General features: G+C 30.1%; 4 protein-coding genes across 10 annotated transcripts; 2 read left to right on the plus strand and 2 right to left on the minus strand.

Moving 5' to 3' along the window:
* The first annotated feature begins 79 nt into the window (after nucleotides 1–79).
* LOC139994163 (uncharacterized) lies at nucleotides 80–3,247 on the plus strand. 3 transcript variants are annotated; one of them, XM_072016556.1, is made up of 5 exons: nucleotides 80–524; nucleotides 699–1,544; nucleotides 1,616–1,762; nucleotides 1,849–2,082; nucleotides 3,019–3,247. In XM_072016556.1, the coding sequence occupies exons 1-5, from the start codon at nucleotides 405–407 to the stop codon at nucleotides 3,022–3,024; spliced, it is 1,353 nt and encodes a 450-aa protein (XP_071872657.1). In that variant the 5' UTR covers nucleotides 80–404; the 3' UTR covers nucleotides 3,025–3,247. The 3 variants fall into 3 exon arrangements, with proteins under 3 accessions (XP_071872657.1, XP_071872656.1, XP_071872655.1); XM_072016555.1 differs by lacking the exon at nucleotides 3,019–3,247 and adding an exon at nucleotides 2,129–2,467; XM_072016554.1 differs by lacking the exon at nucleotides 3,019–3,247 and adding an exon at nucleotides 2,151–2,467 and having other exon boundaries at nucleotides 82–524.
* Nucleotides 2,112–9,299, minus strand: LOC139994156 (kinesin-like protein Klp61F). 3 transcript variants are annotated; one of them, XR_011801565.1, is made up of 18 exons: nucleotides 9,058–9,299; nucleotides 8,495–8,642; nucleotides 8,272–8,421; nucleotides 7,852–8,012; nucleotides 7,569–7,718; nucleotides 6,944–7,186; nucleotides 6,487–6,862; nucleotides 6,136–6,407; nucleotides 5,842–5,981; nucleotides 5,650–5,756; nucleotides 5,213–5,554; nucleotides 4,909–5,136; nucleotides 4,662–4,841; nucleotides 4,363–4,585; nucleotides 4,152–4,273; nucleotides 3,835–4,068; nucleotides 3,572–3,740; nucleotides 2,112–3,083 (listed from the first exon to the last, which is right to left on the minus strand). XR_011801565.1 is itself a non-coding variant. In XM_072016540.1 (17 exons), exons 1-17 carry the CDS (start codon nucleotides 9,120–9,122, stop codon nucleotides 3,714–3,716), a joined length of 3,168 nt encoding a protein of 1,055 aa, XP_071872641.1. In that variant the 5' UTR covers nucleotides 9,123–9,187; the 3' UTR covers nucleotides 3,185–3,713. The 3 variants fall into 3 exon arrangements, 1 of the variants encoding a protein (XP_071872641.1); XR_011801564.1 differs by having other exon boundaries at nucleotides 3,375–3,740; XM_072016540.1 differs by lacking the exon at nucleotides 2,112–3,083 and having other exon boundaries at nucleotides 3,185–3,740; nucleotides 9,058–9,187.
* A 284-nt stretch (nucleotides 9,300–9,583) lies between these two features.
* On the plus strand, nucleotides 9,584–11,201 carry LOC139994169 (iron-sulfur cluster assembly 2 homolog, mitochondrial). Of its 2 annotated transcripts, XM_072016564.1 has the most exons (4): nucleotides 9,584–9,949; nucleotides 10,047–10,290; nucleotides 10,464–10,685; nucleotides 10,767–11,201. In XM_072016564.1, exons 2-4 carry the CDS (start codon nucleotides 10,187–10,189, stop codon nucleotides 10,939–10,941), a joined length of 501 nt encoding a protein of 166 aa, XP_071872665.1. In that variant the 5' UTR covers nucleotides 9,584–9,949; nucleotides 10,047–10,186; the 3' UTR covers nucleotides 10,942–11,201. The 2 variants fall into 2 exon arrangements, with proteins under 2 accessions (XP_071872665.1, XP_071872666.1); XM_072016565.1 differs by having other exon boundaries at nucleotides 9,584–10,290; nucleotides 10,380–10,685.
* A 1,121-nt stretch (nucleotides 11,202–12,322) lies between these two features.
* Nucleotides 12,323–25,119, minus strand: Mas (trypsin-like serine protease domain-containing protein masquerade). Of its 2 annotated transcripts, none has more exons than XM_072016542.1 (11): nucleotides 24,753–25,119; nucleotides 19,839–20,149; nucleotides 19,543–19,576; nucleotides 18,507–18,967; nucleotides 18,239–18,427; nucleotides 17,966–18,089; nucleotides 16,419–16,598; nucleotides 15,955–16,210; nucleotides 15,523–15,800; nucleotides 14,908–15,062; nucleotides 12,323–14,447 (listed from the first exon to the last, which is right to left on the minus strand). In XM_072016542.1, exons 1-11 carry the CDS (start codon nucleotides 24,868–24,870, stop codon nucleotides 14,280–14,282), a joined length of 2,274 nt encoding a protein of 757 aa, XP_071872643.1. In that variant the 5' UTR covers nucleotides 24,871–25,119; the 3' UTR covers nucleotides 12,323–14,279. The 2 variants fall into 2 exon arrangements, with proteins under 2 accessions (XP_071872643.1, XP_071872644.1); XM_072016543.1 differs by lacking the exon at nucleotides 24,753–25,119 and adding an exon at nucleotides 22,237–22,673.
* Between the last annotated feature and the right edge of the window lie 45 nt (nucleotides 25,120–25,164).

The following is a 25,164-nucleotide window of genomic DNA, read 5'->3' on the forward strand; positions in this document are numbered from 1 at the left end:
TAAATAAACGGAGCGCATTCAAACGAACTAATTACATCCGCGCCATGTTATAAATTATAGATGGCGTAATAAAACACAAGGGATCAAATCTCATACCTCGATTAACAACTAACTTCTCTCCAATAAGATATCTTGACAATTGGACAGTGAATAGTGAATATAGAATTTCATATAAAAGTATATGTACAATGTATATCATTTGGGGGCGTTAAGTTTATGTGTTATTTGCTATGTTTTGTTACGAAGTTACTGTACAAATAATTAACCTTATTTTCCACAAATACAATCTATTACAAACTGTCAAAAATTTCTAATTTATTGACATTTGTTTGGAAGTGCTAATATGTATACATTTCCTGTTAGAAAATACCGTGCCTTAGCTGCAGAACCATGAGCAATTTTTAATGATTTCTGTAGAAAATTTCAACAACACATTAAAGACAAAAAGTATGGAAAACGTTATGGAGGGTGTAAATGGACAATTACAAATAAAGTATCAAAAAATTGCCACAGAATATTCAAAAGTAAGAAATATTCAATATATCATTTACATAATCTGGTTTTTGAAAATTTATGTACTAAGAGATGTTTTTATTTTTAATACTATCATCTGTTTGTGAAAAAGAATTATCGCTCTTACTAGTTCGATATTTGTAAATATTTATAAGAAAATCATTATCAAAGAATTTTTTCCTTAGATTCGTGCTCAGGCAAATGTTTTAAAGAGAGCTGTGATTGATGAACAAGCACGTAATGCTGATATACGAGAGCAACTGAAAGAGAAGGAAGTAGAACTTCGCAGAGCCGAACAAGAATTAGACAGTTTGTCATTCCGAAATCAACAACTAACTAAACGTATAACTGTATTACAAGAAGAACTTGACAAAGCACAAAATAAATCTAAAAAGGGAAAGAATAAATTATCAGAAAATAATAGCCAAGTACTAACATCTCCGAATCATATCTTGGATGAGGAATTTCAAAAGAAAATAGTTGAAAATGCCCAGTTATTATCGCAAATCAGTGATAAAGATAGCGAAATTGAAACCTTAAATGAAAGGATACAACAACTAGAATCTAAATTAGATTATTGTGAAAAATGCAAAATTGAATTAGAATGTCAATATCAAAATACTATAGACAAACTGGAAAGAGAAAGAAATGATTTACAAAAAAAGTTAAATGATAGACAAAAACAAGAAGAAAATGTATCGTGGTCTAGTAACGAAGGTAAACGAGATGGATACGAATCTGATAATAAGGTAGGACATTCCAATCTCCCAGAGGTAGAACCGTCTCCATTTTCATCGCCATCTGTATCACGTAGATCGTTAAAGTCTATTGGCGAAGGTCATCCTAAGGTACAGGAAGAAAGTAACGACTTTGATTTTTCAAAATCGTGTGACCTAGAAAAAGAAATTAATCATTGGAAGGCACAATATCATATGCTTAAAATAAAATATGATGAAATACAGCAAAAGGCTAATATAAGTAATGTGCAGATTGAACATGAATCTTTGCAATCTGCAGAAATAAATAATATGGTAATGTTTATTTCAAATTACTTATAAGAATTTTTATTTAAAATAATCTAATCAATAAATGTTTATGGCAGATTGGAAAGTTAACAGTACCTTTAGCGATACCAGAAGAAATTGAAGCTCGAGAAGCAAAAATCCGAGATTATTTTCTACAAGAAATCGACAAACTAATAACAGAAAAACATATTTATCATGTGAAAAACTTAGCTATGGCTGCCAATGTAATTAAATATATTTATGCAATTTATTTGTATGTAAAACTTGATATATTTTCTTGCTATATTTTTAATTGAAAAATATTTTTTAGAGTGAAGTTCTACAAGTTCATTTAGACACAAGCGAATCAAAGAGAGAAAAATGTGAATCAGCTCTCACAGAAGCGCTTTCAAACTGTAATACTTTACAAAAAGATAAAGAGATACAAGAAGGAAATTATAAAGCACAACTCAGTACTATGAGTGAACATCTTGCTAATATGAATGAAAAACTCATTTCACAAACGGAAGAAATACAACAATTAAAATTCCAACTTGTAAATAAGGTAACAATTCCTTATAAAAGTAAATGCAGTTATTTTAAATACTCAGTGTATGGTTTAATAATTTTCAGAACAGTAAAAAGGGGAAACAAAAGTGATACAAGTCAGGTTATAAAGTAACGATTATTGACATTCCTACAACAATGTGCTTTAATCAGAATTATTAGTAATTTGAATTTTGTGTACATATGCAACTTATGCCTGACAAACAGTAATTATTTTTCGTCATATTTTAACTAATATGCTATGAAAATTTTTAAATTTCTCTTAATGTTATCTTATTTATGAAAGAAATAAGAATTATTATTGGTGTTTTATTTATAAATATTAACAACAAAAATTATAGGTTATGTAGCATCGAAATATACATAATACTGTCATTTATGTACATTTTACAGTCTCATTACATCAACTGATTTTTATTTCATAAGTTCAAACTTTTCCTCGTATTTCATTCAACATGAAGTAAATTAAAATATCTAAGTTGATATTCTCTTAAGTATTTAATATATAATAAATAAAATAATTAAACACACTGGAAAATTTGCTTCTTTTATAAGAGAATCTTAAAATATTCCCATTTTTCCGAAATAATAATAAATATATTTTTTCCTTTACTTTACACTGAATTTTATATTTTAATAAATAAAGGTAGCTTAACTCAAAGATTATTAATCATTTTAAATGCTCAGTTTTGTGAAATACTTGAAATATTACATTTTCTTTTAATATCTTCCTAAACTCATACTATGTAGAAAAAATGACTTTAAACGATTACATCTTATAGATGTGTTATTTTCTATCAAAGTTTTGCAATGGAACCTTCTACTTTATTCCATTACAGTTCACTTCTTCAGGTTGTACTTTTTTATATCTAGCTAGAAATAATCGAATGTCTACACAGCATTATCCATATTGGCATTTTTTTTGCATGCCCAGGCATAAAACAATTGGCGGATATGGGAGTCTCGCCCCTACAAGCATCGATCCTGTCATGAGGCACACTGTGAATACAGATGTATAATGTTATTATCTAAATGAACCATAAACAGAAAAAATGAACATAATGTGAAAGAAACTTAAAAGAATATAACTCATTTTTTCCCTAAATTTTCACAAATAGAATTTAATCTAGAAATATCACTAAATAAAGCTGTATATTTAATTATCATCGATAAAAACGATTTTCTTGTTAAAAAATTGCAAGGAACTTTTTCGAATTCAGTGAAAGGGAATCGAAGAAATTCAATTCAGGAATGAGAAAGTAGAGTCTTTAGCCTTTAAAATGGACCCACATAGATTATTGTATGATTTTTTTCCCACGGGATTGTAATACTTCGAAGATTGACAACATTTCGACCAAAACTTACACTCGAAGCACAAGAATACATGATTAGAGTTAATTTCTTTTAATTCTATAATACAAATTTATTTTATCTTCTATCACCTAATAATTAAACTGAGACATGTAATATATATTCTCTAAACTAACATGCACACATCTAACATAATGTTAATTGGACAGATTGTATAAATATGTACTAAAATAGAGGAAATTAAGTAGAGAGAAGATTCTATACTGTAAATATTTCTATCAGCTTCACTTTTTGTTTCATCATTCTGATTGTTGTATATTAGTTATTATTTTCCTTGTTTTCATTCTGTAACACATTAATATGAGTATCAAATGAAACATTACTTATAATTATATAAAAGTAATTAAGAAATCAAGAGTATAAGTAATTAAGTATTTACCTTTCTGTATATTGTAGATTCAGATTGAGTATAGGATTGTATCGACTTTGAAGATACATCTAACATTTGTGTAACATTTTCAGTATGAGAATCCATAAATTTACTACTTGAAATAGATGTATCAAATGTTATATTATCAATTGCAGAAGATACGAGTGTAATGTCAGATAATGCAGTTGAATTTGCAATGCCCTTCATTATTTCACCATTGATGATTGTATCATCTTGTATAGACTTATATAAAAACATGATAGACGTATATGAGATAATATTAAGAGTACATAAAATATATTTTATCACATGTATGTATCACTTACATCATCATCTGTTGTTTCAAGGAATTTTCTGCTTTCTCTAAACTTTTTAAGAATTTGTTCATGTGGAGATGTTACCTTGAATTGACGAGGATAGGAAAAGTCTTTCCTTGCTGGAGTTAATCCTAGAAAAAATTCACAAATTAAATTAAATACGAATATTCCTTTTTTTTTTCTTTTTTTTTTTTTTATTGACCTGTGCATGATAACAGACCTGTTGCGACATCGCGTTGCAAATCTTCATCAAAAAATTTGTTAATTTCACCAACTGTTGTTTGTAACTGTTCAATAATATTATCATTCCGCGGACTTGATTCCATTATTTGGTTTTCTAATTGGGCAGATACGTTTTGAGACACATATCCAGTATTTTCCTTTATATCTTTCACGAATCTTGCATGGTTTTTATTTATATCTGAAATTACTTCATGTGCATCCTATAAACATGACACTGCATTTGTTAATGTTTGATACTTCATAATATGTTAAATAAAAAATTTCCTGTATATTTACATTGATTAATGAAAGGGATATATTCTTATCTGCATCCATTTTCAGTTGCTCTTCCTTAATATTGCATTCCATATCATTTGTATACTGCTTCGACATATTACAACTTTCATTTATATTTGATTTTAATTCGTTTATTAAATCCTTTCCTCGCTTTGTAATCTCATTTGCAATTTCTTCATTCTATTGACAAAATAAAAATCAATTTTTTTATTCGAATTAATAAAAAGGATTATAATTCGAAAATTACCTGTCTTGTTGTAACAATAACTTTATTTTCAATTTTCTCTATATCACTTTGTATATAATCTTTTAAATCATTTTTCATTTTAACATTTATATTAGAACTATTTGTTGCTTGAACATTAGCTTCATTACAAATTTTGGTAACACAATCACATTTGTCAATTGTAGCAGAATAATGCTTTCCTTGACTTTTATGTAATTCGTTTGACTGTGAAAATAGATTTCCCATCATCTAAAACATAATAATTCTATAATTTTGAAATCAACATTAATATTTTCGGAATCGAATAAAGATATATTTTTTATACTTTAGTAAATAACTGTTGTTTTTCACTAAATTCCTGTTTTTTACGAAGTACTTCAACAGCTTCCATAATACTTTTGACATTTTGGCTCATACGATCATTAATTTCTAATTCATAATTACAAGAAGCATCTATCATTTCTTTTAGAAGAGTCGAAGTTTGTTTCAATTTTTCAGATACATTATTCCTTATGATTTCCAGGTTTTTAGCTATTTCATTTTCTATCATACTGTTGATGCTTTCAGCCAATTGCAGAGAAACGACATTCATTAATTCATGTTCAGATTCCACTGTGTCAACCACATTTCTTACTTCATTTTGTATCCAATTCTGATACTCTAAATGCTAAGATATTAAAGACAAACAATAAGTCTTTGTAATTGGAAATCAAAAGATGTAGAAATAAAATATGCAACTTGATAAGAATTAACAATACATACAAATTCATTTATATTTTTTGTTAAATTAGTAGTATCTGATTGATTCGAATTGCTCGTCGCGTTTCGATGTATTATCGTGTCAATACCGTTACATTTGATAGAGGTTTCTATATCCAACAGAATAAATAGAAATAAAAATTAGTAGATGAAATATATACGTGAATTTCTATAATGTGAGAAAGTATTTCTTACCGATGTCATTTTTCATTGCTGGAAAAAATGTCTTTAATTTTTCACCATATGCAGATATATCTTTTTCTATATTTTGCATACATTCACAAACATTACTTTTCACGGTTCTACCAAGATCTTCAAATTTTTGTTCTGTTTTACTTGGGAGAAGAAAGACAGCAAAAAATTTATTTCATTGTACAATAACATGTAAAATATAAAATATTATGCCTACTAAGAGATTTTCTATGCATTCAAGAATCATAAAATTAGCATTTGCATAGTCAAAAAAGCTGTAAATGTAAATAGACAAACCTTTTCCTGTCAATTTTATCGTGTAATTTATATGAATCTGTTATTGCTGTATCTGCAACATTTAGCAAAGTCTGAGCCTGATTCAATAAAGACTGTTCTGTATTCATATGTCTCTCTACTAAATATTTATGCTCATCTCGTTCCTGCGTTGTTAATTTTAATCGATAATTTGACGACTGTAGAGCTTCAGAGAAATTATTTAATTTAGTCTTAACTTCATCTAATTCTTTTGTTTGGGCAATACTTTGCAATTCAAGTTCATTAAATATTTTCTAAAAACAAAAAGAATATACTAAAATTATAGGCAATATGATAGAGTAATCAAAACTTTCTTCGTTAATAAAGATGTACCTCCTTGTCTTGCATAATTTTTTCAAGCGCTTTTATATGATTAATTTTTTCTTCTATTTCCTTAGTCTGTCGTGAAATTAGTGTTTCCATTTCTCTATAATTATCATCTGCAAGATAAACACCGTTTCTATCACGTGAAGCTGATAAATCTCTTCGCAGCTTTTCAATTTCTTCTGTATATTGTTTCAAAAATTCTCGTTTCGAAAGTTTCTGATTTATTTCTGGACGATTTGTGATATTTTTTGCACGATGTGCATAATCTAATGTTGATAATGTTTCCTCAAGGTTAATGCTAGCAGGGGATACTGTTGCGATAATTGACGTTTTTGTCCGACCACCTAATGATTCCTGCAGTAATCTTGTAAGTTTAGATTCCCTACATGATGTAAAAAGTAATAATGTAAAGTAATTATATAACTGATCTTGTTGTAAAAATCAGGATATTTATTTTTGTCACCTGTAAGGTATATGAGGTGCTTTTTCAACAAGAGCTGTTATAACTCTGCCAAGAGTTAATAAAGACTGGTTAATATTACCAGCTTCTCTTGCTCTCCTATCAACAGAGCCAGATCTTCCAATATTTTCACTACCAGCTAGATCCACTAAATTTAATTTCCCCATTTTCAAAATCTCTTCACCATCTGTATTACCAGTACTTTCTTTCATATGTATAGTAATTGAGAATATAGTATGGGACCGGCTGTAATCATGTTTGGACATTTCATGTGTTGGAACCAATAATATACTTAAAATGTAAACTTATATAATACACAAAATGTTTGCAAACATATACCATCTGAAATAATTAGTAAAATATAGGAGATATGAGTAAAATAACACATTTTATTTTTATGCAAAGTATAATAGCATAGAAGTAACTTTTAACTACAAATAATGAATTTTCATTTTAACATTATATGAGATAATATAAAAAAATATTCTTCACGAGGATAGAGAAAAAGTTTTTAACTCTTCCTCATATCTCCTAGTACTTAGTGATTATTTTAATATTTAAGCAAAGATGCATATTTACAGACATTTCTAATACATAAAAATTAACTTTAGTAATAAAAAATAATGACCTAGATTGAGTATTCATCAATGTTGCAGCCGTTTGCCTTCTGTCTGACCCTTTCTTAATAATTTTATAAACTTCACTTGCATTGTGTATTGTTACTTCTTCTAATCCATGTATGATTACTGCACCTTTCTTTGATGCATCTTCATATAGCCTATTCAATTATCATTATATTAGATGTGTACGTGCGTATGTATACGTTAATCTATCAAAATTTAAATAAATAAAAAAGATTTAACTAAATATTTGAGCATTTCTTTTTAGTTTAAAGAACTTGAATTACGTACCTCAATTTACATGCATCATTACTAGATGATAAAAGATCAAATATGTCTTCATTATAGAGTTCGAGAAAACTAACTCTAATTGTATATTCCTGTGTTTCCAGTAGTTGCAATTTGTCAAATAAGTGACTTAAAGAACGTGGTATCATACCAGCGGACGAGTCCTACAATTATATAGTCTCATATAAGAATAAATAATATCCTTTCATATTTTACTTTATACTTTTATATTATGAATATGTTCATTATCATTATTTATGTAATTTACTATGGAGTACTTTTGGGAAATTATACTCATACATAAATTTTTTGTGTTTATTTCTTTTTTCATTGTTTCATTAAATACTTATAGAAGTTATTACCACTTTATTTATATTTGAAATTTTATATTTCATGAATAGAAGAATACAAAAAATATCTTACACTGTGCCAATATAATGTTCGATCATTGTTAATTCCTTCCATTGTGTATGTCTTTCCTGTACCAGTTTGACCATATGCAAATACTGTACAATTATATCCAGCCAATACTTGTTCCAATAATGGACTAACAACAACATTATATACATCGATCTATCAATTGAAAAATATGTAATAAACTAACTTTTCCTTAAATATATATGTTCATATAGTCATAAACATATACCTGTTTTGACAAAGGTCCAAATACATTATTAAACTTAAATTTTTTACAAACTTTGTCATTTGGACGTTCATGTACTATTATTTCCCTATTATTTGGAACTTCTAATATGGATGTGGATTTATTATTTTCCTCAAAATTATTGATAGGTCTAAAAAAATTAAAATTAGAAAATAAGTCATAAGAAATCAAACTTTTCATGTAAAAATAAATTATATTCTAGCAACTAATGCTTACATGAATGTATAACTTATATAAATGTTTTAATATCGAAGATTATTTTTTCATATCAATAGCTATTATTACTAAATATTTATTTCGTTTCAGGTCTCTTTCGATTCTTTAGATTTTTACCTTCTTAATCTTTTCGGTATATATGAAATCTTGTAATTTACATATTCTACTGATATTTGTCTATATAACATAGAAGCTACAATAATATAAACTAATTCTACATACGAATTTAATATTTAATAAACGTTAGATAAAATTTACGTTCACATCATGATATTAATATCATAATCTTCTAAAACAACAGTTTGAAAAAAAAAAACTCAATCACTCACCTAACACGAACGAATACCTGTATCTGCTGACATTTTTCCTTTCTTCCACTCCGTGTATCGTTCATCTTTATTATTATTTAAATTATACTGATTTTCGTTGCAATCAAACTACTGTGTAAAATGATGCAGATTATTCGTTACAATTTAAACACCAATTTAAAATGTGTAGTACCTCGCAAAGTCACTTGGAGCGCTGTTTTGTAATTTCTCTTACGCTGATTTGTGGCGAGCTAGTAACAGCTTCTATTGTCTACCGCGGAACGGTGCAATGATCGCAATGGAACAAGGGTCGCACACATCGAGCGACAGAAAGAGGACATGTGAATCCGTCTTCAAAGATCAACACCCTTCTAGAAAATACAAATAAATTTATAGTCTTAGTCAGAGACAGAATATATAGTTGTAACGTTTACATCAAAGAGAAATGAGAATTATAAATTTATATCAATGTTATATTTTTACTATTATATTTTTAAATAAATAGTTATCCTTCTCGTGTAGTTACTTACACTGCGTAGATATATACATAGCTACAGTTACAGATTTATGTTAAAATTTTAACGAATTACATTATTGAAAAGTTTGATTAAATTTAGATATTAACTAATAAATCTTTCGATTTTTAACTCAATTTTGTTATGAGCTAACTACATGTATTGTTGACTTCTTATTTTAGTAGATGTTTTTAAGGTTACTATCATAAACAACGGTAAATTGTTTTATGAATGAAGAGTTTATATTTATGCAATGATAATACAAGAGAATATATAGGATTATGTTGTGATTTTTATAAAAGAGTCTAGAATTCACACTTAATTCTTATGGACAATTAAGGCATCTATGCACTGCAGATACACAGTAATGCAATAATATTATGTGTATGCAACTTAAAGTATGAAAAATTAGAATATGTTATAAATATTTCATGTCAATTATTCTAACAAATACTACTTTTGTTTTTATATGCCACCAATTATCGTATTTTGCAGGAATAAATTGCACTCTACAATAAATCCACTAATACATATAATCAAGAATTTTTCTACAATATTGTCTGCTGTATGAATTAGGTGACAAATCTGTCTTTGTCAAATAAATATTTTATTCGTGTCTATAATATTATATATTTATGACTGTCACACAAAACATTGAAAACATGGCGAAATTGAAACGCGCGATTTGGAATGTTTCTTCCAATTTTGCTGCAAATCGATATTTTTCGCGTTTGCTAACGTAAGTTTTAAAGTAATATTTTGCTTATTAATTTATATTACATTTATTTGAATCTCTTTTCATATGAAACAATTTCGATTTGATTATAGAATATGAGATTCATTCATAAGAGGCAAAATTTGACAGTGTTGTTTTATGTTTGCAATGAACTGGAAATTAATTTTTGTTCATAGTTCTCAGTGGTACAGTGTGTCTACAGATTCATTACAAAATAAAACAATAACGGAAAATACACTAAAAACCGAAAATGATATCGTCATTACAGACAGTTGTGTTCAACGTTTAAAGGAAATTACAGATGATAATGCTTATTTAAGAGTTACAGTTGAAGGGGGAGGTTGTTCTGGTTTTCAATATAAATTTGATTTGGATACAAACATAAATGAAAATGATAAGTAAGTGTCATAAAAATAATTCAAATATTTATGTGACTATAGTGTCACTGGTAGCTAATTAAATGCAATGATGTATTACAGAGTGTTTCAAAAGGATGGTGCAAAAGTAGTTATAGATACAACATCTTTAGAATATATTAAAGGATCGACAATAGAGTATCACACAGAATTAATACGTTCTGCATTTAGAATAACTAATAATCCATTAGCTGAACAAGGTTGTAGCTGTGGTGCTAGTTTTTCTATTAAAATATAATTTTCACGTAAATTCAATTGTAAAGAAATTTAGATATATATATGCATAGATATATTTATTGTTGTTGTGCTCATAAAATGGTTAAGAATATTGTTACATTTTTGTCAAAATTGTAAATTTTCTAATTTATTTGACTATTTTATGTATATCTTACATTTAAATATTAAAAATGATTTTAGCATATAAATTATATATTACTAAAAATAATTATTGTCTGTCAGCTATGAATTGTTAATAATTAAAGTTGCTAATAATTCTGATTGAGATACTCATTTTCCCTATTACTTTTTAAAATTGTTATTATCGCTATTATTTTAATTATTTAAAATTATTAAATCGTATACTTACTAAAACTAAAAATAATATTTACAAGACGTAAACAAGATGAAAACAGATGATTCTCGACTATGAGGTTTCGCAAATAATGTTGTATTACTTATAAAATTTTGTATTTCTCTATATTTGTCCTTAAAATAACTTGTAATTTTTACATATTAATCCAGTGATCCATCTTGGAAAGCTAATTGCTTCGATTGGACTGATGTTACAATTTTTATAAGTTAATGTTTTATCTTCCTATATTGCATTTGTGGAAAAATAATTGACATTAAAAATAAGTTAGATTATCAGCCTAAATTCTACTGTAGACTGTAGACCAAAAAATATATAAATAATCCGAATTCTGCAATTTTTTCTTATGCATCTAGATTCGATAACAAGTTATGTTATTAACTTGTAATAAAAAATTTATATTTGTAATAATGTCTAGTTTTTAAAGGTACATGATATTTACGTTGAATTATAAAAGATTTTTTACAATAAAGTTTTACAGTAATGTTTTATAGATTTAAAGCACTTACTAACTAACTTTGATATTCACATTTAATATTTTCGCTCTTTTTTTAAATCGATAAAACATTCTTATAATTATAACTTGAAGGATACATTATGAGTGATGCAATAATGTACAAAGCAATGTGATATTGTCCCCAAATATACTGAATCTACATAATGTAAATATTGAACAATGTATGTATATGTATGTTACAGACGAAGTCGACCTTGCTCGGGCTATATCAGCATTATACACCGCACATCGCTGTCTGGCAAAGTCAGGGGAAATAATTCAATGGCGAACATGGTCCAAGTTCAAGGATTACCTATTTCACCATTGAGTGGACAATGTCGGAAACTATTGTTATTAGCGTCGCGCTAAGTTCTTCCAGTTTTATTCATCCCACGTCAGTCATACCTTTTCTTTTGAAACGAAGTATCGGTATAGGATTAGATATATAAAAATTTCTGGCTAGCAACTCCTTCACCGATTGTGCACGGAATTACGGCCGAAAACTATTATCGCGCGTGTTTTTCCGTGCGTAGACGTTCCCATGCTATTGGCGAAAGAATTGCGGGTCGGAGATTTTTATATACCTAATCCAATACCGATATTTAGTTCCAAAAAGAATGGTGTGACTGAGATTAATAAAACAGGTATAACTTAGCGTAGCGCTGCCCACGCTGATTTATCATTATTCTCAATGTGCATTTCAAGTCTGGCAAAATTCGCAAAATACATAATAATTGCTGACACTGTTCACGCAGTGGTGAGCAATGTAAATTTTGTTCGTATTATATTGAACTATATTCCGTATTCAACTATTTCTTCAGGCTTTGCTAGGCAGCGGTGCATAATGCTGACATTGCCCGCGCAAAACCGATTTTGTATGTCTTGCAGCCTTCACCTGTAACATATATATATAAAATAAAGAGCCAATTTCATAAAACAAAACTGATGAATATACATATATAATAATAATAAAAATAAACATACATACATACATATATCAGTTGCAATGTCTTACATAAATTATTATTAAAAAATTACATTAAATATATATATATATATATTCTCTACTATGGTAATTAAATATCACTATATTTTGGCCTTAACAAAACCGTTTTAATTTCTATGAAATTGACTTTCATTTATAATATGTCATTTAATACAAATAAATGACATATATATACTCATATATATACAATGAATTATAAAATTGTTGGTAAAGACACAAAAAAAAATTAAAATTATAAGTTTTATCTTTTTATTAACATTTTGTCTAACGTTGAAAATATGTGACAAGCAACTGACACAATGATATATGTAGTTCTACGCATATTATATGCAGACATATATTATGCGTGATAGTAAAAAAATTTATATTTAGTCACTCAGACTTTACTCGACAAAATTCATAAGAAATGTCTGAAGGTTGTTATAATTATTACAATAATCAAATCTGTTTTATGTATCTTATTAATATTTAACATATGTATCGTATATATGTATTATTGTAATAATACACTAATGTTTAATATTTTTACATTATATTTAGTATTTTACAAAATTAGAGTATTTTGTACTTTTAGATAATCTTTTAATTAATGTTTTTCGAGTAAATTTATGTCTACCAATAATTTTATAATTTATTGTATAATCTTCATTATTATCTAAGAATCTTTATTAAGACAGCATTTTTTCATCTAAAATTGACGCACTTGATGGCACAATTACCAGAAGGAAATCATAGATTAAGCTTATTTATTATATATATTTTACCAATGACATTAAAATTTAAATTCTAAAAGATTCTATTTAATTGATAGATACAATAAACTTTCGTTTTTCCTATATCATAAAATTATGTTTGAATAATTACAGGAACAAGATTTATTAAAATTTACAAAATATATTATATATAACTAGTAAATATAATGTTTATTTATACCTTGTTGTCGTGATATTAAAATTTTAAGAATTACGTTTGTTTTTCGTATTTTAAAAGTACGTAATTTTTACTTACCAAGATTTTATGACTTTAAAGCTCACAAAAAATTATAGATACGTATTTGTTACCTTTGGCGAAAATAATTCAATGTTTGAAGCGTGGTGATTCAAATATTCAAAAAATTGGATAAACGGAAGTTTACTGCATTAGTTATATAAAACCATATTGCTAAAACAAATTTTTAGTTACCTTTAATTATTAAAGGTAATTATCAAGTATTACGATATTTATAAATATAGTACGATTATCGTAACATTTTCAATGTTAAATTCCTTTGCATGAATTGTTGCATTCTTATCATGCGTCAAAAAGATTTTTCTTTCTTCTCATATATTCTAATTGATATAATTAAATAATATTTAAAAAGATGTTTCTTAGATATCTTTGCTGGATACGTAACATAATGATGTTACGTCATCAAGCGCGTAAAGGTACTACAATGTTTCCTTAATAAATAAATACTTTAACTTTTATTAATAGAACATAAAAAAGCTAAAGATTATTTACGGAAATAATTTGGTTGATCCAACCAATGAACGCCGAAACTTTGACATAAACTCCAGGAACATCCAATCTTCCGCAACCAAAACCCCATGACACCAGTCCAGCTAATTCGTAGAATCCGTCATCTTGACATACTAAAGGACCTCCACCGTCGCCCTATCAAATATTAGCTTTTGCAATTATTATACATAATTGTTTAAGTAAAATATAAACAGTGCTTTTGCTTGTATTAGCTTGACCAATAAAAAATATCCTTGACCAGTAAACTATATTTACAAATAAATAGTAAATATCATGAAACTATTATTTCTTTCATTTCTGATCTATGTAGAAAATATCGTTCAATTCTATTTAGAAAAAGTAAAAGTCATTTCATTTTATCACGTAGGAATTGTATCATTATCACAAAATATATTGTATTATTTTATACAGTTATTAGTTACTTTTGTTAATATTTAATTGCGTTTGATTAATAAATGAGCCATAGATAAATATCGTATGTGGTGTACGCTACTGCTATCAGTTATATCCGCGATCGATTCTCTGAGTTATTTTCGCGAATACAGAGATTTCACTATATGGTATGTATATATATATAAAGCAGAATTAATATTACCTGACATGCATCGTTTCCTTGTTCGCCACCAGCGCAAAAACTACTTGCTGGCAAAATGAAAATTTTTTCAGTTACGGCATTCACTTTACGTATACATTCTGCGTCGCTTACAATCGGTATCTCAGCTTCTCGTACTCGAAGCGGGATAGGACCAGCTACATACAGAAGTAGACACACCTTATTAAAATACATATACGTTCTACATGAAAATATAGGAAAATATATACGTATATTTAGGAATATGAAATTGGTAAAAGTGGATAGAATTATGTAGAAATTATCTTCATTAAGTGTAATATGTTTTACTTCACAAAGAAAATAACTCTTTATTGTACTCGTCAAGTAAAAATTAACTACGCACAGTTGTAGTACGCGCTGTAATAAAATACCTGGCAATTTATGTTAATTTATGTCAACTTATATACGTATGTACATGCTGAAAATTTCATCGAAATTGGTTGATACAGAAACAAGCAACAGACAACGTTCATAATAACAAAATCTATTTACTACTAACTTTGATGAAAGATTTTATTAATAAGTTTCAATTTGTTCGGAATTTTGCTACATGTACATACATATGTATAACGAACACAAACAATATGGTAATCTTACCTTCTCCCATATATCCATAACCAGTGACGGTGCATCGTTTACCAGCTGTATGACTAACCCCTCGTGCAGGTAAACATACTAGACAAACACCATCTTTAAGCTCTGCTTGTCCATGAAGCTTTAATAGCGCTATATCGTTATCAAGAGTCTGACTGTTATGATTATGATGAATGTAAGTGGTTGCTACTCGCAGAGTTTGAGCACCAGGACTTCCGTATTTTCTCGTCAAATCGTGATCACCTACCCTTACATAAATCGCATCCCCAGATCGTACAATACTACAAGTAAAAACGAGGTAATATAATCATTTTAAATATCCACCTTTTCATTGTCTGTAACTTTACAACGTTTTGAAAGATTAGTAACTAAGTTAATATTATATAGTGGTAAACGTATTAAGATTCAAAGCATACTGATCACGATAAAACTTACTTCGTTACACAGTGTGCAGCTGTCAAGACCCATTGCGTGCCGATGAGTGCACCACCGCAGAGGTACTGATTCAAGGAATTAATCAGGGCAACCTGCCAACACCATTCATTAGCATCTGCATCTTCTCCTCCGACAACTCGTGCTCCTCTTTCAAGACTACGTGCTTGAATCGGTCCGCGGGAGGTTCCTTTTACACCACACACGTACTTACTGTACACGGGGCTTCTCATAGTTGTCATCATCGTTGTTGTTTCATCTACAAAGTTAGTGTAATTTTTTATATATCAATATTTTTCTTAAATTCTCCATTCCTGTATTAAAAGACAATACAAGATTATGGATAAATACATGGTAACGTTGTATGCTGTAGTATGTTGTACGAAATCTTTCAAAATTACAAGATAAATTAAAAACCGCTCGTGCGAATAAATCTTTAACTCGAATGTTATTAATGTATAACTTACATATAGCTGTTGTAAATGGTGTTGTGTATGGTCTTGAAGTAACATACATGGTGTCATTTCTATTAGTCAAAATTGCTTCGCTAGAATTTCCACCGTTGATTTCTCGTATCAATGATTTTGGAGCGCAACATTGATGCCCTTGTTTCTTACATTTAAACAAATTCGTCAGTTCAGCGTTTCCTATAAAGAAAAAAAAAAAAAACAATGAGAAATGTTATTCATATGTAACAAATTCATAAAATCCGATATTAAATTTCTATACAAACTTTTAAAAGAGCAGCGAAATAGGGAGAAGGAATGGAGATAAATATTACAAAACTAATTAAATTTTATGTATTTTTACAACAGTTGTACGAGTCGTGAATTGAATTTTTATAACTTTTAAAGATTTAAAGCTATCTGTGCTGAATTATTATCTTAAAAAACGGGAAAATTCGTAATAAAGTCGAATCTCGGTAACTTGAAACTCAAGGAGAGAGTTAAAATTTTCAAGTTACTGGAATTTTTATCTTTACCTTATCGAATTTTTCAAATAAAGGAGGTCTGAAAAAGCAAAACGATTTGAAAAGAAGCATTGTACGAGGGTTAGCATTTTTCTAATTAAAGAGGCTCGAACAAAGATAGATTTAACTTTCTGCATCCTTACAATGAATAATAAATCACGTCGCTTTGATACACTGTTAATGTAGCTACGTATAAATACAGAACCACTATCGTCAGAATGTGTACAAGCAGATCGAATAATTCGTGGTATCATCCCTAAAATTATTTTTCATTTTGGAGTCTTTATTCGTTGCTTAGGCATGCCAAAACACATCAAGAAAAGATAGAATTGTTTAGTCAGAGTTTTTAGAAACTCGTGTCTGTCGCCCTCAATAGCGTGAAGAAATAACGTCATAAAATAAGAGTTTCTAAAGGATAAATTAGAAAATCAGTTGTCACGATTCAATAATCGCGAATAGTCAATCCTGAAGTACTGTGTCGTTGTCAAACCGAAGAAAAGGAATTTTCAAGGAAAAGTGCGTTGAGAGAATATTAAACGTGTGCTCTTGACCTTCAGTGGATTGGTATTTAGAATTCTGGGTAATTTCTGATCAACGGAATCGACGAAACGAAGTCTTCTTTTTTTTTTTTTTTTGGAAATGTCAATTGAATTCTAATTATCCGGCTAACGAGTTTATCAGTAGTTACCTTAAATTAAATCAGTAGTCACCTTAATTAAGATTACTAAGACTTTCAATGCAAATTGTTCGCTTCTCTAAAATTGAAAGTTAAGCTTACAAGCTAAGAAGAAAATAAGGGATCTGTGAATGAATATCTAAGGGAGTCTATAACCATTATTATTTTATATTATATGTTATCGATGAAAATAAGAGCGAAACAGTTTCGAAATATACGATGCAGATATAACGAAAAGATATTTACGAAAAATGTATTAACGCAAGGAAGTTATTAGCTGTATAACATACGCAATTAACATTTTATGGTAACTATAAGTTTTCAAAGGAATAAAGTAGGGGTAACAAAAGAGAAGAGTAAATACTTACTGAAACAAGTGAATGATAAATAGGAAACAATACACGATCCAGGACACTCTGCGCGTGTGTCTCGTGGTAAAGAAACTGTAGTAATCGATGGTCTCGGTGTGGGCCTTGGCCTTGGCCTTGGTGTCTGATACGGAGAAGATGGTGTCACTACGTTTACTGTCTATGTACGAGTAATTTCAATTTTCTTTTTCGTATGGGTTATCCAATATCTTACTTGCCTCAATTTAATCGTTCCATTGAAAGGGTTCTACCGTAAAAAAGAAATAGAATCACCTGCGGCGAGCTTTTCGTGTTGTCACAACAAATATATCCGGATTGACAAGTCGAAGTCTTCGCTATTATTGCGTTTGGCCGTTCACAGAAGGCTGCCATAATGGTTAACAAGCAAAATCCGGGACATGGTTGTAATTTTGGTTCCGGCGGTTTCGTGGTTGGTCCAACTGTCGTTGTTGTTGTCGTTTCCTGTTCAATCGGATTATGCTCGTAAATATGAAGTTGTCTCTTAAGAAATATTCATTTTTCTACAGCTTTACTTTCTTACAGTTTTTAAGAAAGCGTCGATAACGCAACAAGATCCATCATCAGGGCATTCAGCTTCTCCATCCACTTTATCGCATAAAAGAGCGAAGAAGCCACTAACGCATTCACCTTTACACGGCTTTCTCACCGTAATCTTTGGTCTTGTCGTAGTTGTTGGTTGTTTCGCTATCGTAGTAGTCGTTGCTATCGTAGTGCTAGCTACGCTCGTAGAAGTAATCGTATTTGATCTTACAGTCGTAAAAGGCGAAGAACCTTTGTAAGATGTATTGAGACCAGTCTTTTCATCGATGCGACTTGAATTCGTTCGGTCAATGACTAGTAGTTCTGGCGGAGGTGAATCCCCAAACGCATCTCTGGATACGCAACATTTATATCCTGGCTTGCAAAGGGTGTCTATTACCAGAACCGCGTCGCAGTAATCGGCAATTCTCTCTGCCATACAAATTCCTGAACACGTTTTTGCTAAAAGAAAATAATTATGTGATAAATACTGTTGGATCGTTGATTGCAAAATATTAAATGACTTCATTTTAGGTAGGATTGAGCACAAATTGATTAAAAGCCATTGGTAAAAGTTACTTCGTTTGTTTTAACTGATCGATACTTACGATTAGAAGAAATTAATCGTTAAAAGTTACAAGTTATTAAATTCTAAATTAAATTCTATTTGAAATTTAAGAATGTATATCATATTAAACGAACGCTATTAACGATTAAAACCGATTCGTACGAGATCCGAGGTGATACTCATTAGAGATTAAAACGTCAATCTCACAAGAGAGAAGATCGCGATAATTAACCAATGATCTAATTGACGATTAAATACCCACTCTAATCGCTAACTATGGCTATGTACCAGTTGGATGAAAATTTAATTGTTAATTTCAGAGAAAAATAATGGAAAGATATTGTATAATTTTACAAAATTCGAAACTTGAAAAGGATTGTTACTTGAAGCTTAGAAGGTATATAAAGATTTTATATTTCATTATATATCTCGCTTTTTTAATATACAGTTAAAGATAAAAAATACATACATGATGTTTTATTCACTGCTTCTTTCTGATTTTCCTGAAAAATAAGTAAAGCGTTTATATACTTTTAGTCCTTATTTTTAATAAAATAGATATTAAAGAGTATATCTATTTGTATGCGTATAAATTTTTCAACAATAATAATTCCACTATTTAACAAGGCGATTGCGATGTGAATGCAATCACTTTTAAAGAAACAACGTTCTGTGCATTCTTTATTCTGTAATAACAACTACGCCAAAGACGTCGGTGGTCAAGTTTTAAATATCAAACGTGCATTCATGATTTTGCGAACATACAGAAGTAGCTTTTACGGAAGTTGTTGAAGGTACGGTTGTAAGCGCTGTAGTTGTTGAAGGTGTTGTTGTGCTCGTAGTTGTCGTTGTCTTAACGGTAGTGATAATAGTTGAAGTAGAGTCATCGTCGTGAGGAGGGGCAGCACTTTCAGAAGTTCCGGTACCATTTATAGGTGCCTCGATACAACATCGCATACTAGTAGGGCACTCTACATGCTCAAGAACTTCGTAACATATTAACGTTGCAAATGCGTGTACACACACACCTGGGCAGTCTGCACTGTTGGCTGTACTTGTTATGGAATCTAACAGACCTGAGAAAAAATAAAAACATCCACGTGAGATCTATTTAATGAAATTCTTGTGACTTTGTGTGTCTCTCCGCCACAATTCTGGATCATTACGTTCGTGTTGAAGATGCAAATATCATTAAAATCTCTCCTCATGACAAGAGGATTGCTACTGACGTGTTATGGCTTCCTTGATACCAAACAATTTTGGGAAATGGACTTTTTACGTATCTAAGAATATTCAAGGTATTTAAAACGGAGTATTTCACATATTATAATTTAGTAACAATATGTATTTGTTAAAGAAAGTTTGTAAAGCTGTACGCATAAATTTTAGTACAAATATTAAAAAATTAGCGGAGTTAGAGTGTCAATCGCGGTAGAAATCCTACTAATATTATGCTCAAGCATTTAATATTTATAAATTTGTGACTCAATAGAAACGACAATTGTTTAATAATATCTCATTGCGAAGATTACTTGTGAGATATTTTTATGCGCGATAATGAGTAACACGTGTATTATAAATTCAACATCAACTATCGGGTACAGGTGCGAAGGCACGGTGAGTCAAGAGAAATTCCTGCATACGTAATCTTACGCTCCACTTATAAAATGAAATGGTCAAGCGTGATTGAATTTGATCTTGACAGTTGGTGAACTTCTAAACGAAATTGATAATTCGTTGAAACTGTCCTCTTCGATCACCGCTGTTATGGGTAAAATTATGGAAGAACCACGGATAAATGCTTCAAAATTGACAGCAATGCCGAAGAAAGAACGCAGAATTAGTGCACTGTCAAAAAATGTTCAATGATTAGAAACGGATTATTGCAAGAAGAGGACTACAATGGACAAATATGTACATTGTCGGAAGAAAGCCATTCACTGATTCAAGAGACGAAAAATATCTTAGTTCGTAACAGAGCTTAATTCAAAAGAAAGTCAACGGGAGAATAAAATTATCTTTGCTGACGAGAGTAAATTTAGCATTTATTCTGGCGATAGAAGAGTTGGCGTATGTATCAAGAAAGTGGAAAGGGGAACTAATTTCGAAACATTTACAACCAGTCATAAAGCACGATGATGAATCAATACAGAAGTGATAATGATATGAAGATGTAATTCAATTTACGGAGTGAGAAGACATCTTGGGAAACAATTTCTTTCAAAATGTTGCCGATACGGAAATCAAATAAATGCGGTAAAAATTGGACAGGTGTCCAAAAAATACAATGTATCGATTTTAATTATTATTAGGCTCGAGATTTCCCCGAACGTAGAAAAGGACATCGCGAGTGAAGGAGGAAGAGGTCGGAGAGTCGAATTGATCAAAAGAAACATATCGATGAGACGATATTGATGCAAGGATAGAATTTTTTAATTTTTCATCTTTATCAAGTGAAATGTTCATCAAAGTGACTACGAAGTTTCTCTGATTAAAATAAAGCCAGACTATGTAATTTGGAGCGTATCTCCTTATTTAAAAAGTGATGATAACTTATTTTCTTTTGCCTATTAAATAAAACTACGTGTTTAAGTTTTCCTACGATAACTACCTGAAGCAGAAAGTGTGTTTTGGGCAAAAATATTTACCGTGCCGTTTCACAAATACGCTTTGCAACTGTCGCAACCTTCTTACAAATGAGACGAACGCGCCGTACGATTGAAAATATATGTATATTATTTAAATCAAGGATTTATAGTGAAGGAAAAACGTACAATTTTTTATCTTGAGCTAATGAACAACGATCGTTAGATTGTTCCAATGATCACGTAAGTAAATTTCAAGAAATTCGTCTCATAGTGTAGACTTCTAGGTGTTTTCACTTTAGCAGGCATAACGGCCCAAACAAACATAACGGTAGTTAATTAAACAGCTTGACTTAATCGCATGACCGTTTTTGATACCATACGTGCCTTTTCTAACATAATTGTCTTAGATTGATAATAGACTCACATCTATATTCTGTATACATATTCAATTAACGTTGTACGATTGCGTTAACATCGTATCTATATCTTTTTAACTCTAGAAAATTGCATGGAAAGATGATTCTCTGTTATACGAAGGTAACCGATCAAACGAAATTAACTGCTTTTTAATTTACGCTTTTTCTTGACATCTTCAACGGAACTAGAAATATGTTTCCAATATAAAAAGAACATCAAATTTTAACGATATAGTTTAACGATATATTTGACGAGTATGTGCGCACTAGACTGATATTCAAGCTTTATATTCTCGAAAAGAACATTTTATTCTACGCTACGAAATATCTCGCGACGCTTTGTGCGACTCTTTGAACGAAATAACTCGCGTCCCCGTTTTTCGATGTTCATAAACGCAGTGCCTTACGAATTGACTTTTATGGACGAGATACCTTGAGTTCTAACGAAAAGATGTGCGACATATCTCGCCCAAAGCGTCGCACGAACGATATTACATCGCGAGATACCAAGTACAAAAATATCACACGAAGAACACGGCATTGCGAGATATCTCGTCCAAAGCGTGTCATCGAAGACCTAACGTGGCGAGATATTTCGTCCTTTTATGCAAAGGGGGACTAGAGCGTTTACAAACACGACTAGACATCTAAAGCAAAGTTATTGGTAGTAAATTAAAAAATAAACGCGAAGAATATCTCTGTATCAATGAAATTAAGCAACAGTGAAAAACTGAGATACGATCGTCGTTTACGGTGCTTGTGAAGAAAATGTTATGAGTGCGAATCGCTGTATGCGTTAAAATATTGTTCGTTTTAAATGCTTAGTGAAACGTTTGGGAAATCTAGCAATTTCTCAATACGAGACGTAAAACGACTAAAAATAGTAAGAAACGAAGGAGATTTTAATACTGTAATTGCTACGAGCAATCATCGCAATCGATACAATTCACTGATCACAAGGAATGCATTATCAGCAGGTGAAACATTGCGACGAAGAAGATTTTGGAAACCCTGCGAAACTTTGTCAATGATTTCCGAAGATATTTTACATAAACGAAAATAATATATTTTTACCAAATATCCTATTCACACGTTCACATTTACAAACTTACAGACAAGTAAATTTTATAATAGGACTCACTAATAGCACACAAATGTTCTATCTTTGTATCTAAAACACTATCACTTTGTTAGATAATTTATCATGAGAAACTCCTTTAACAATGTGATACCAACACAACAGTTGCTATGTACAATGAATATGTAAGGTATTACGGAGATCAATGGATTGAACGTGGAGGACTCGTAAGAGACTCGTTCTCCGGACCTGATCCTCATTAGACTACTTTTTCCGAGAATATGTGAAAAATGAAGTTTATCGCGAGCTGCCAACGATGCACGAAGATACGAACGATCGAATTACTGCGATCGCACACTTGCATTGACTTTAAGAATTATTTATATAGACGACCGTTTAAAGAATAATTATTCGCTCTTTGACCCATATACCTTCATAATTTATGCAAGTATTATACGTTACATTTGTAAAACTCAAGTTAACTTTTACATGCAAATAAAAAAGGGAAATAACAAAAGATTAATTATTGTATTACACAATCCCCTCGATACCATAGAACTTTTGTTTGAAAAAAGATTTTTTATATAACCACTTTTAATGCAAATTTAAAGTAATAAAATAAAACGATTCACCCTGTATATTTTGAATATCAAAATGTTCGAAAATTAATGTTTGTTACATAATGTTCGAATTATATCTTTGTATCGGTAATTTAAAAATTGATCATTTAAAAAAAAAAGATACAACGTAACAACAAGCTAGTGAAGCATCTAAAATTTTCTAATTCACATTTTTTCCATTAAGACAGGAAATTCGAACAATTGCTAATTACGTACGTCGTATATACATATGTATCATCGCGTACTTTTCAAGTTTGCCAATGGCCTTCTCACCAACAGTGAACTTGAGCGTCATCCGCATAGCGTTGTACAACTCCTAAGTAGGACAATCACATCCTTCCAGATACTATCTATACAAGCGTACACAGCATACATTCACGCATGTGAATTTCTATTTCTCGAAACCTCCTCTGCAACGAACTAATTTTATTTGCAGCTATTTTCTATATACTTTTACTAAATGCTGTTACTTATATAATCGATCAAAAATTGTCGTACTACGAGGGAAAATGTACATTTCAAATTTGATAATTGAAAATTCTTTCTATTTCTTGAGACGATACTTTAGATATATCTCTATTTTCTCATAAGCTAGATAACATAACAAATCTCTCTGCAGGGAAGGAGAAAGCAGAATAAATAAATTAAAAATTATATAAAATTATATAGTGAACAACACATTCTAAGAACAGAAAAATAAATAGATAAATAAAATTTAAGAAAGATATTTAATAAATAGAGAAATATATGGAATAATATGAAATTGAATTAGATATTCCTTATTGTTTATTGTTCGCAGGTGATACATCAAACTATATGTATATGTGTGTATGCTGTGTGTAAAAATTAAAAAACGCAAATAAAAGTAAAAAAAACTATTTAAGAGTGAGAACGAAATATTATCAAAATGCTAAATTTACAGGAGTATATAATTACAAATGCAATAGTATCCAAGTGAGAAGAAATAATTGATTTACCTGACAAGAAACTGCCAGCCAAAGAATCGTCGTCCTGAGCAGCGATCGATCCGCTAAGTAGGAGGAAAAGGACGATGCCCCCAGGGACTGTTCTTAGTATCATCTTCGCTTTCCTCATTCTCTTTCTCTCTCTCTCTCTCTCTCTCTCTCTTGCTTCCTCTTTTTCTTTCTTTTCCGCTTCTTTTTCTTCAATTTAAAAAGGTAACCGCAAAAACAGTTAAAGAAAGACACACTGTGTCGTTACCCGGTTCGAACACGTGCGTGTCAAACTACTTTACCGCGAGTTCGGCAGCCACGGTATTATGTGGGCCCGCATTGCCTGTTAGACTTGTTTGACTGACTGACTGACTGACTGAGGAGGTACCGGGGCCCACTTGTGGGTCAGGGTGCGGGTCCCCTCTTTTACGCCAGT

The sequence above is a fragment of the Bombus fervidus genome, chromosome 14, assembly GCF_041682495.2.
Source record: "Bombus fervidus isolate BK054 chromosome 14, iyBomFerv1, whole genome shotgun sequence".
Classification (NCBI taxonomy): Eukaryota; Metazoa; Arthropoda; class Insecta; order Hymenoptera; family Apidae; genus Bombus; species Bombus fervidus.

Excerpts from the sequence above, each read along its gene's own strand:
- LOC139994156 (XM_072016540.1), bottom strand. The coding sequence starts at position 9,122 with ATGAACGATACACGGAGTGGAAGAAAGGAAAAATGTCAGCAGATACAG. Across the intron at positions 7,187-7,568 it reads TTGATGAATACTCAATCTAG|CCGGTCCCATACTATATTCT; the intron begins GTCATTATTTTT and ends ACATGATTACAG. Across the intron at positions 4,586-4,661 it reads TATCCCTTTCATTAATCAAT|GATGCACATGAAGTAATTTC; the intron begins GTAAATATACAG and ends TCATGTTTATAG.
- LOC139994163 (XM_072016554.1), top strand. The coding sequence starts at position 405 with ATGATTTCTGTAGAAAATTTCAACAACACATTAAAGACAAAAAGTATG. Across the intron at positions 1,763-1,848 it reads ACTTAGCTATGGCTGCCAAT|AGTGAAGTTCTACAAGTTCA; the intron begins GTAATTAAATAT and ends AATATTTTTTAG. Across the intron at positions 2,083-2,150 it reads AATTCCAACTTGTAAATAAG|AACAGTAAAAAGGGGAAACA; the intron begins GTAACAATTCCT and ends AATAATTTTCAG.
- Mas (XM_072016542.1), bottom strand. The coding sequence starts at position 24,870 with ATGAGGAAAGCGAAGATGATACTAAGAACAGTCCCTGGGGGCATCGTC. Across the intron at positions 16,599-17,965 it reads TTTATCATTCACTTGTTTCA|GAAACGCTGAACTGACGAAT; the intron begins GTAAGTATTTAC and ends TTTTCTTTATAG. Across the intron at positions 15,063-15,522 it reads TTATGGATATATGGGAGAAG|CTGGTCCTATCCCGCTTCGA; the intron begins GTAAGATTACCA and ends TTCTGTATGTAG.
- LOC139994169 (XM_072016564.1), top strand. The coding sequence starts at position 10,187 with ATGACTGTCACACAAAACATTGAAAACATGGCGAAATTGAAACGCGCG. Across the intron at positions 10,291-10,463 it reads TATTTTTCGCGTTTGCTAAC|TTCTCAGTGGTACAGTGTGT; the intron begins GTAAGTTTTAAA and ends TTTTGTTCATAG. Across the intron at positions 10,686-10,766 it reads AACATAAATGAAAATGATAA|AGTGTTTCAAAAGGATGGTG; the intron begins GTAAGTGTCATA and ends GATGTATTACAG.